Source organism: Lacerta agilis, chromosome 1, assembly GCF_009819535.1.
Source record: "Lacerta agilis isolate rLacAgi1 chromosome 1, rLacAgi1.pri, whole genome shotgun sequence".
NCBI lineage: Eukaryota > Metazoa > Chordata > Lepidosauria > Squamata > Lacertidae > Lacerta > Lacerta agilis.
Window position 1 is genome coordinate 21,277,562 of NC_046312.1, and position 12,229 is coordinate 21,289,790.

Consider the following 12,229-nt stretch of genomic DNA (forward strand, 5'->3'; position numbering starts at 1 on the left):
GTTTGGGTAGTTCAGTGATGAATTCCATAGAAACCATTTCCCATGGTCCAGTGGGTATAGGGGGTAGTTACAGGAGGCACGCCAGCCCACTAGCAGGTTGCGCCGCTCATCTCACTTTACTGGCCGAGGGAGCTGCCAGACAGTTTTTCCGGGTCATGTGGCCAGCATGATTAAGCCGCTTCTGGCGAAACCAGAGCAGCGCACGGAAATGCTGCTTACCTTCCCGCCGGAGTGGTACCTATTTATCTACTTGCACTTTTTGGCGTGCTTTCGAACTGCTAGGTGGGCAGGAGCTGTCCACTATCAATTGCTCTGGATGAAGGGTTCAGTTCAGGCTCCCACTCTGCTCTGGTGCCGTTGTATTCCGACTTGCAGGAGAAAGCATCCTCTCATCAACTTTGGGTGCTGAGTATGTTGGCAATCTTGAAATGGAACCAGGTGAAAAACTGTGACTCGTGGAACTGTCGTTGATTTAGTGGCCAGGCAATCTGTAAGTTGTGGTGGTCCATCTGGATCTCTATGGTGTGTTGCCGCACCTTGAACATTTCTTTGATGTCTTCTTTGCACCAGATGGTGTGGTTCTGTTTGGGTAGGGTGAATTTTGGGGAGTAGTACATTTAGGGACAAGCTGCTTCTCCCATCTCTTCAGCCTGCAGCAGAATCACCCTGATAGCCACATCAAAGGCATCAGGTTTCACAGCAAAGGTATGGGACAGATCTGAGTGGTGTATGATCAGTTCAGAAACAAAAGGTTCCTTTAGGTGTTCAGAGGCTTTCTGTGTGTCTGCTGTCCACTGAAAGGACTTCTTTCCGTTAAGGACAGTCTGTGAGTGCGGTGGTAGTTTTCAAGCCTCCAGTAGTCATTAGCAAAGCCAAGGAAGCTCTGCAAGTTTTTGTTTGGCTTTGGGGGACTGCCAGGTTAGCATGCCATGTGTTTGGTATGGGTCCATCTCTACCCCTTGGTGGGAGATACAGGTATCCAAGGAAGTTGATGCTGGAGAGGTCAAACTTGCACTTTTCCAGCTTGACATGGAGATTTTCCTGTTGTTAACCACTGGAGCTGGGGTGACTCCAAGCAGATAAGGATTTTGTCTGGTTAAACCACCACAAACCTGTCAAGAAAGTATCTGAATATGTCGCTCATGAGGTGTTAGAAGATAGCAGGGGCATTGCAGAAGCCTGATGGGATGACAGTGTATTCATAATGTCCATATTGGGTTTGTAAAGCAGTCTTCCATTCATCCCCTTCTTGGACTCTTACTAGTTTGTCGCCCACTCTATGATCCAGCTTAGTTAAGATATTGACGGTGCATGGCCTTTGATCAGTGAACAGAGGTAGTGATTAGGGATGGTAATCCTGTTTAGCGCACAGCAGTTGTTACATGGATACTCCTGATTTCTCCTTCGAACAGGATCGGGGCTCCAGCAGGAGACATGGAAGACAGGATGGATCCTCACTTGAGGTTGGTATCAATGAATTCTCACAGTGCTTCAATGGTACCATAATAGGGACAGTGAGACGGGAGCTGATACTCCTCTTTTTTGCAGAACATGCCTCTGTCAGCTGAGTATTTGGTGGGAATCTCCCACTCTGCTGCCCTCACACACATGAATGGATCATGCTATGAACTGATCCCAGTTTCCTTGGAACTTGACCAGTGGGCAGACAAGTCTTGACTGGTGGAGCAGCTGGCTGAGCTGCTTGCACAAGCTGTCCTCTCAGGGTGGCAATCTCCTGGGCCAAGGATGGAGGGCTCTGTGGACATGGATTATTGCAGCTGCCTGCCCACTCCCAGCACCTTCATTCATTTGAGCACCTTGAGGAGGTGTGGGTTGGATCCAACTGTCCTGGATGTGGGACTTGGACTCAGATCCCAATTCCTACTATAGATTTCATTGCTCAGACCAGGATGTTCTGGAAGCAAGGAAAGGACCACTGTTTTAATGGAGCAGGGCAGGCATGGCTTTAGCATAGCAAGCGGGATGCAGCTCTGGACTGAGCAAGCAAACGGGAACTCCTCCTGAGGAACTGCGCCTGAGTTGTCTGTCTATACCAGTGCTAGCATCTCTGTGCCCTAGGTGACAGAGGAGGCAACAGTGCCACCTAAGAATCAGACTGGGCATCAGCCACCTCCTCAGTGGGCAGGGCCTTATCAGTAGAGGCTGATGCAGGCTGAAGCTCTGGTGGCACCAGGGGCAGTGCTGGTGGCAGAGTAGTTGAGGCTGGTACTTATGAGCTAGGTGGCAACCTGCTGAGATTCCTCACCTGTAGACTCCTCCTCACAATGCACAGATGGGAGTCAGGGGCCAGGCCACATTCTGTCATAACCTGGTTCCCTCCCCAGAGTCACTGTCAGGCACCATTTTGAACTCTTTCCACTTCTCATCCCAAGTGGCCCAGCCTCTCCATGATGTAAACAAGGGCCTCATAACACGTGTATCTGCTAACTTTCCCTTTCCTCTTTCCCTTAAGGGTGAAGACACACCCAACAAGTTTAGAGCAGCGAGGCCGCTCTGGAAACTCTCCTCCCGTGGAGGTTTTTAAGCACAGGCTGGGTGCCCATCTGTCATGGATGCTTTAGCTGAGTTTCCTGCATTGCAGGGGGTTAGACTACATGACCCCCGGCTCCCCTTCCAACTCTACAATTCTATGAAACAACCTCAAAGTATTCCATCATCAAGCTTAGTTTCCTGCCCCCCTCTCTAACGTTAAGCTGTAAAAACCCTTGCAAGACTGAAGCAGAAGTTATGCTGATATAGGCTATGGCCCCCGTCAATAATCCCCCTCTCTATTTCTCCGAGCAATCCTGCAATTAAAAACAATTGGTTTTACTAGTGGGGAGCACTAATAGTACAAGCACACTAATGAACTGATGAATGCATGAATGTTTTCGCAGTGTTTTGTTAACTAAAAAAAGGCAAGCAGCCCACCTGAAGCCCATAGGGAAGAGGAAATCTGAGGGTTTATGTTCAGTTGTGAGACCAGGAGGAAGCAAGGCTCACTTTAAGAATAAAAATAAAACACAGCTAATTCTCCTGACCCCACTCACATCCCCAGAGTGTCTTCTATAAGGTTTATATCAATAGATATAGATGACAGGTACCTTGCCATAAAGCCAAGGGATAAGTTGAGAGTTCAATGTTATAGTTGGGGGCGGGGGTGCTTCTTCAGGCATTTGGGATATTTAAAAATGAAGGGGAAAGATGCACAGTCAAGTTCAAAGGCCTGTTTCTAGACAACAGTCATGTTTAAATTGCAAGAAAAGCACCACCACCTGGGTTGGGTTAAGTGCATCATTTTTGCTTAGTTTTATCCTGCTCCATTGCTAAAGAATATTTACGTGTCGTCTGAAATACAAGGGAAAGGTGGGCGACTTCTCCCATCCTTTCTAAATGGCTCCCCTGGCTATAGTCAACAAAAGAGAGATGTACAGTAAATATAAACGCTGCAATTTTATTTATTTTTTAATCGGTTGGCTATGTATCCTTGCAAGTCCCTTCCACGAAACAAATGCATGTATGCTTCCAGACCATGGAATCATTAAGTTTCACGTGCTTTAAACAAGCTTGCATCTTGAATGGCAGATTGCTGTATTTATAGAGAGTTGAACGCTTCTAGTGGCAAACATTGGAACAATGTGGGAAAGTGATGGAAAAGAGGGTGGTTTCCTGAAGACCTCGTGTTCACCCAGCAAGATCCTCTAATGGTCTGCCAGAAGATGCAGGATGGAATTTGGAGAAACTAAAGCCAACGATTTAGTTGAGCCACCTGGTCTTTTGAACTACAATAGCTTTTACCAAACTCATTTTTAGCTTCTTCTTTTTTTTAACGAAACCTTTAAAAGCGTATTTAAATTTGTTGTTGCTTTCCTTTCCTTCCTGGTCTCTTTCTCTCTTTGAAAAGGGTATCAGAATATTGAAAACTTCAAAATCCAGCTTGTGCAATGGGGTGGGGTGGGGGACACAGGTTTAAACTATGACTGTGTACGTACCATACCTTTAAAGCACCCACCCACCCCATAAACTTCAACTGTTGTTTGTTATGGGTGCTGGGAATTGCATTTCTGTGAGGGGTAAACTACAGCTCTGAGGATTATGGGTGGGTATGCTTTGAGTGTCTTTTAAGGATATGGTGTGATAATTTTGCAGTAGTTTTACATTTAGGGCTGTCCTACACTTCACTTGTCTTGTGCCTAGAAAGCATGGGGCTGAGTGGGGCGCTTCTTTTCCTTTTTTCTTTTTTGCTTGTCCCACAGCTTTCCTGGAGAAAACACAAACTTTACCACTGAATTGGGACAAATGGCAACCCATGCAAAACCTGATTGCCATTTGGTTCAATTCACTGTTCAACTGTGGGTTTTCCTGGGGGAAAGCAGCAGGCCAAATGGCAGTGTGGATTAGCCCTTAGTTTAATAATTGCACATTTAAAGACAAGAGTAAATCTAGCCCTGACCCAAAAGAATAGAACTGTTATATTATCTCTATTGTGCACATTCTCTAGTGGTAGAATGCTTTGGGTTTAGGACCACAGCCAACTAGGAGTTTCATCATGACACTTGTGGGTTCTTTCATTCACCTATAGTGGTACCTGAATTTGTATGTCTGTTGCAAATTTCGCAACTCAGCACAGAAGTGTGGAAGGGAGAATGCTAATTCATTCTGATCTGTGTTTATCCAGGTTTCCATTGACTGAGTGTCCTTTCTTTTCTCTTTTTAGCAACAATGCTCAAATGGGTTTGAGATGGACCGTACCTCGGGCCAATGCTTAGGTAGGATTTGATTGCATCAATTCCTTTGAACTAGGATTCAACTACTCATTATGTACAGTGCCTTTGTCTGATCGCAGCATATTGGTTATGGTTCTGTCCTTCAGTATGTCTGCTTCAGGGTGTTAACTGCATCTGCTACTTTCTGTTCCTCCACAGGGTAGGACCCAAACCAATGGGTTAAAACTAAATGTTAGGAATAACTTATGGGTGGCATGACCTGTTTTCTTTTGTTAGAGGTGTTTAAGCAGAGGCTGGATGGCCACCTATCAGGGAAGTGGGTGGCGCTGTGGTCTAAACCACTGAACCTAGGGCTTGCCGATCAGAACATCGGCGGTTCGAATCCCCGCAATGGGGTGAGCTCCCGTTGTTCGGTCCCAGCTCCTGCCCACCTAGCAGTTCCAAAGCACGTCAAAGTGCAAGTAGATAAATAGGTAGCGCTCTGGCGGGAAGAAGAAGAAGAAGAAGAGTAGAAGAGTTTGAATTTGATATCCCATTTTATCACTACCCAAAGGAGTCTCAAAGCGGCTAACATTCTCCTTTCCCTTCCTCCCCCACAACACACACTCTGTGAGGTGAGTGGGGCTGAGAGACTTCAAAGAAGTGTGACTAGCCCAAGGTCACCCAGCAGCTGCATGTGGAGGAGCGGAGACGCGAACCCGGTTCCCCAGATTACGAGTCTACCGCTCTTAACCACTACACCACACTGGCTGTTTTGTGTGCTGCTCTGGTTCGCCAGAAGCAGCTTAGTCATGCTAGCCACATGACCCGGAAGCTGTCTGCGGACAAACACCGGCTCCCTCAGCCTATAGAGCAAGATGAGTGCCACAACCCCAGAGTCGTCCGCGACTGGACCTAACGGTCAGGGGTACCTTTACCTTTACCTTTAAACTAAATGACCTTTCGAGTCACTACCAACTTTATTATTCTAAATGGCTATAGTTAGGGATGATGTCATTAATACATGGTGACAATAGCCAGGCTGCTGGATTTTGAACATATAATCTAGGTTCAAATCCATACTTGCCAGTTGAATCCATGTATTCATTTGGTGGTATTTAGTATGACCACCAAAGCTTTAGTTAGGAACATAGGAAACTGTTATATACTGAGTCAAATCACTGGTCCATATTGTCCACACTGATTGGCAGCAGCTTTCCATGTTTTCAGACTGGGAGCCTTCCCAACTCTAGCTGGAGATGGCGGAGATTGGACTAGTGACCTTTTGCATGCAAAATAGATGCTCTCCCACTGAACCCTCCCCAAAATTCATTCATTTTCTTTAGCTCTCTGGCCGAGGAGACAAAACAGGAAGAGGGTCTTCAAAATGGTGTCTGCAGTCTAATCTCATTAATCAGTTTGTATCTGTCTGAAGTCAATTCATTACAACACATGAAATAACTTTCAAATGTTGGTGAGAGCTAAGAGGAGATCTGAAACAAATCCTCAGAGTTTAATATCCTGTAACCATGTTTATGCAAGCAAGAGTGTAAAAGAAGTTTGCAGTTCCAGATTAAGAGCCAAGTTTCACAGCTGCCAAATCAAACCATCAGTGTTGGGTGGTGGTGGGGGGGAACCACAAGCCTGAAATTTGTATCCCAATGTTCTTTTACAAATGTGTTAGTAGAAAAAGGCCACGGGAGTTTGCAGTTACCAATGAAACTGTAGTAGAGAAGGCAATAAGAATGGGATCTTTTACATTTTCACTAAAAACGTAAGAGTAGGATAAGATAAAATCATGTGGGTTAGATGAGGCTTTTTGAGTAGTCTAGTTTATGCCAGACCTCCCTGTTGGCCTGTGTTGATCTTGTCAATGCGGGTCTACATTTTATTGCACCATTAGATGGTTCTTAGCAGCTGTGTGATGGAATGTTAAAAATGGGAATCTGGGAAATCGCATTACTGCTTCACCTTGTGCACAAACCATTATCAATCTGCATGACATGGCAAGACCAAGGTAATATCAATGAGCCTTCCATTGTTTTAGTTAATGAAATGTATGTATGTATGTATGTATGTATGTATGTATGTATGTTGAGTTGTCTCCAGAGTGCCCTTTAGTGAAGAGAAGGGACCCTTCCAGGACTGAGATCCAGTGGAGGCTCCCACTTGAGAACATATGGGGAGGCACCTTTTGGCCCATTACCCTCTGCAGCCCCCTCTTCTGGGCAGCTTTCCCCATAATGTTCTATTCTCCACTGCTGTGGAACTGCTCTGTTGTTAGGCGTGAGCCAGCAGTAAATCACACTGTGCAAGTTGGAGTTAACTCTTTATTAGCAAAATCACGATCTGCAAAAGTTTGTCAGGTCTAATGAACGCATAGCAACTCGTCTCTGGTAGGTCTTGCCCCCATGAAGCAGTTGCTGAGACTGAAGGTTCCCGCCTCCCCACAGCTGCCTAAGTCCTCTCCTCTCCAGGGTTTCCCCCAAGCAGTTTAAGAGTGTGCTTGCATGAAGATAACTTCTCCTTTGCCCTATTCATGCCTCTCCTGGTTCTGGGAGACCAGGGAGGAGAGGAACCTGTTGCAGCAGGAGGGGGAGCCACGCATGACTCTTCACCAGCCTGAATCATTTCTGCTCTTGGCCTCTGTCATTCCACTCTACTGCTTCAGCTTCTGCCTCTGATTTTGGACTTCTCTATGCCACAGACTCTGAGCTCACTAAACCATGTTACCTCCTCAGCTTCTGACACCTCCTCTTCCCAGTCTTCTCCCTCTGACCACTACCACTTTCTGGGCTCTGAGCCATCTTTCCCTTGGTGGCTCCCCATCTGGTTCCTCCCACCATTCCTCTCCAGCCAACCAGTCCATGACACCTGTGGTGTTTTTAGTGTGGGCTCATGCACGAGAACATGATAGGTTTTTGGGCAGGGGGGGGGAACTGACATTCTGAAAGCTTTTGAGGACACATTTCCCCTTCCCCCCTGGTGCAGCTTGAACTCCCATCTCCTGCTTGCCAGCTCCATGCCTCATGTAGTTAGCCAATGGATGCTGTTTCTGTTGCTGTCAGTATGGTGTGGTGGCTGCCCTACCCCTACTTGTGACCTGCCCTGCCCCTTGGCTGCTTAACAAAAGGTTCTTTCCCACTCATGGTTGGTCTTGAACCATTGAACACAGGAGGACTGTGCAGAGCCCCATGTACTGGCAGCGAAGTGAAGGCTCCTTCTACCTTTTTGTGGAGCATAATGGAGTTGTAGAGGAATGCCTGAGGACTGGCAGTGGTGGGGCTGTTGCTAGCTCTGCCTCTGCAACTGATGGGATGGGAGGCATTATGGCATAACATTGCCTGTGGTGTGCCTGTATATGAAGGTGCTGGGTGTGTGTGATGTCACTCTCACAAAACCATTGGCTCCCTCTGTGGGGGCGGCATGTGGGCGTTGTCACCATCATAGTCCTGGAGGTTTCTAGGGTCACTCCTGGGCTGAGCACACAACAGATGTGGCTGATGTTCTGCTAGTGTGTAGCAGCATCGTATTTCCCTCCTGTAATAGGGGGAAAGTATTAAAAATGCCTCCCCCTCCTTAAAGTTAGTGGTGGCTAAAAAAAAAATTAAATATACTATTATTGAGTTTTCCCACACTTCTGTAACAAAAAAGACACTTATATTGAAATGTTTATAATATGAAAATGCATATAAATGATGAATGATGAATTGATTAAATGTACAGACATTAATTGTTGATTGATTTGCTAAATAAACCTTTAACTGGCAGAGAGATACATTGTTTTTCCCTTCTGCATCCTTTCAGATGTTGACGAATGTCGGACTATTGTCGAGGCCTGTAGAGGAGATATGGTGTGCGTTAACCAGAATGGTGGCTATCTATGTATACCACGAACAAATCCCGTTTATCGGACGCCATATCTGAATCCTTATGCTAACGCATATCCTCCACCACCTCCAGCCCCAGCGCCTGCTCCCAATTATCCAACTGCTGCACGAACTCCAGTCATTTGCCGGTTTGGTTACCAAATGAGCGAAGGCAACCAGTGTGTTGGTAAGTAGCAAAATGTCTTCTAGATCCCTGCATAATATTTATTTTATTTTATTTTAATATTTTAATGGATGGCTATGTTATTATTATAATCTGAAGTATTTTTCCTGCTATTTTTATTATTGCACCAGTTTTATCCCAGTTTATTCACATTTTATCTATCTATCTATCTAGCAGGGCAAAAAAAGGGAATAAATCCTGAAAAATTGAAGATATAATAAAAAATAGAGAGATAAAAAATAACTGTTACAAACTGACATAAATACACTGCTTATATAAAAATAATTTTATGAAATCTAATGGCAGTTATTAAAAAAACTATACATCTACTTCAAAAGCAAAAAAAAAAATCCAAATGGAATAAGGAGAGAGCTTTTAATTGTCATATATCTGTCTGTCTGTTTATATACCTACCAAATGTATTTATGCTAGTTCATTACAGTTAATCTTTTTATCTCAGTTTTTCTATCATGTCTATTTATTTATTTATTTATTTATTTATTTATTTATTTATTTATCCATCGCTATTATTTATTAGATTTCTTACCCACTCTTTACCATAAATATTAAAATCAGTTAAAAGGATTTACAACCAAGAGACTAGGGTAGCTCCTAAAAACGTGAGCTAAGAATATACTGATGTATTAAGTCAGAAGCTAGTCTGTTTAGCTTTTTAAGAGGCCCAAATCCTGAGTGTGGTGCGGTTGAGAAGATATTCAGAGTGGCAGATAATGAGAAGACCATCCTTCTTCACTGTATAACCTTTGTTGCTCTGCTCCACTGTGTGGAGGCCTCCTTTATTTTGCCAATGCTCATACATTTTAAGGTCAAATTGATCACGGTGAAGCTATTTTTTTATATATTAAAAAACCCTACCCCAAATATTAGGTGTGTAGGTCTCTAGTGCTTCTTCTTCTTCTTCTTTGGCAATCACTCATAGCCGAGTAGAGCCTGAGAAGTCTAGGTGATGAATATACAACATTTCTGTTATGATCCATGTTACGCACCATCTCTTGTTATAGCTAAGCAGCTGTGTCCTTGGTAGTAGCAGCTGTTCCCAGGGACCAGAACAACAACATATACAGCTCTGATCATCTTTACATCCACTTGCAATGCCAGCACAGGTCATGATAATACACCAGTATGGTGGTCTTTTCCCAACAGGATGCTTCCTTATTTTGTCCAAGCATCAACCCAGAAGGTTTAAGTTAAAAGTAATTCCTGGTGAAGTTCAGTCTATTTGGATAAGGACGTCACACTGGGGTCATCCCATTAGTATACGTGGAATCAAAAGTTGTAAAACTAATAGGATTCCAGGGGAACAGAGTGAGAGCAAAAGCTTGGCTGAGCTGTTTTTTGGAAAATGTGTTTGTCTCATGCCAGCTACTTTCAGTAATTCAGTCCATCATCATCCTCTATGTACAGTGTTCCAAACATATTTGTTTGCTGCCTTTGCCAACCTGATGCCCTCCAGATGTTTTGGTTTATAGTTCCCATCAGCTCTGCTGGTTGGGGCTGAAGGCAGTTGTTCTTCAAAAACATCTGGAGTGGGGCAGCAGGTTGGTGAGGACTGATCTAGGTTGTCAGATGAAACACACAGCAGACATTATGGCTTGTCCGTTCTATTTATGTTCCATCATTTCATAGTACCGGTAATTGATGGTGAGATTTTTTTCCTCTTCAGCTCATATGAGGTATCTAATTTAATACGATATCTTTGGAGGGATTTCAAAAACTCATTTTTATTAAAACATTTTATGGACTAGTGTCTAGTACATTGCATGTTAACATGGACGTACCATGTGGCACATTATATTCACTCCTTCATATAATGAATATCCACAAAAGCATTCAGTACATTCAGTGTGGGAATGTGGCTAAGTGGGAAGACTGTCCATTGATTAAAGAGATTGAGAGAGTGAGCAAGGATGCAGTAGCCCACTTCTTGCCCTGCTATTCCATATGGTTCATTCACTCACCATTCTCTCCAGTTTACATCCTACTGAATGTGGCAAATAAAGGTGGTCAAGAGGACCATTGGAGCAGAAGGGCAGGAGTTCTCTACCCCCAATACATACTCCCTCGTTGGCTCTGAGCTCTTAAAGTGACAAGCATAGTCTCCAGGATAGGACCTGGGAACGCTACTTTATTCCTGCATTGTGAAGGTTCTTCATTTGCATGGACAGGCGGAGTCCCCCAAACCCCAGGTGACCCCTGAGCGGAATAATGACACAAGACAACATGCTATGGGATTAAAACTGGCCACAACTTTATTAAGATTCAGATGTACGGAGACCTTGGCTCAGGCACTGGGCATTTATCCTTCCCAGTCCCCAGCTGGGGATCTGGGAAACCTCAGGGTTATCCAGAATGTGTGGGGATTGGGCTGGCTCTGGAGAACATATGTTCAAGCAGAGAGCTCGCCTGCCCCCGTTCGCTGCCACTGGTGGGGGAGAGCAATGACAACCTCTCAGTGTATGGCCAATGCCTCCCCCCAAGACCCCTTTAATGGGGAACCCTGGTATCGCGGCAGCACTGGGGGTGTGAATTAGAAAAGTTCACATTAAAATGTATCCTGTTTCAAATTTCTCCTCTATCCCTCCTCTGCACTCACCGACATATGAAACTGCCTTATCCTGAGTCTCAGCATCAGTCCATCTGCCCCAGTACTGTTCACTATTCACAACAACGACTCCCCGAGATCCAGGCAGTGGTTATTCCCAACTCTGCATCTTGAAATCCATTTATTCTGGGGTCATCTGAAATGGCCATGGCTGCAGGCTTGTAGGATCGGCATTTCTTCACATTTAGTTCTCAAGCTAAATTGCATATTTGAGACTGAGAAGGGATTTTCACTTATCAGATTGGCTAGTGACCAAGGATGTGTGTCTCTTCCACTGTAGATTATGATTTGCCCAATTTGCTGAAGCCATCAAGATTGTTCTAAGTATTCCTACATTTGGCAGACGTTTCTGGCATGCCTTACTTAGGGTTGTGGACTGGAAAGCTTTCTTTCTTGTCCTGTGATTATAGGATTCTAGTGCTGAATATGCTCCCAATATGCAATTGTGCACCAACGTTTTGCTTTTCTCCCTAAACTTGGGGAAGCAACCATGTAGCATACTGCTGACTTCTCATCTGATTAGAAAGTTGCGATTGCTACACTGAACTTCTGGTTTCTTAGTGCGAAAGAACTGAAGGGGATCTTCAACAATTTAGCTGTGATTCCTGCATTGCGGTTCCAGTACTGGCTTAGAGAAACCACTATATGCATCTAAGAATTAAATTATTGCCTTGCTAGTGGAGGCAAATGCTGTATCTAATCTAGCAGCAGCAGCAGCAATTTTGGAGTTGTTGGCATCTGTCTATCTCGGGAGACAATAAAGTAGTGAAGTCAAACCATTGGAGGGTTACAGCACCTGCTGTGGCTGTAGAGACCAATATGGGAGAGATATGTTTTACTGCAGCTA

At 44.5% G+C, this 12,229-nt stretch overlaps 1 protein-coding gene across 2 annotated transcripts in view; it reads left to right on the top strand.

Moving 5' to 3' along the window:
- FBLN5 (fibulin 5) overlaps positions 1–12,229 on the top strand; it is a 52,366-nt gene that overhangs the window by 7,680 nt on the left and 32,457 nt on the right. The window contains exons 3-5 of one of the 2 annotated variants that reach the window (XM_033141023.1): positions 1,413–1,463; positions 4,718–4,769; positions 8,514–8,762. In XM_033141023.1, the coding sequence (XP_032996914.1) occupies positions 1,413–1,463; positions 4,718–4,769; positions 8,514–8,762 (352 nt within the window). The remainder of the gene's footprint in view (positions 1–1,412; positions 1,464–4,717; positions 4,770–8,513; positions 8,763–12,229) is intronic. The other variant, XM_033141031.1, reaches the window with a different exon arrangement.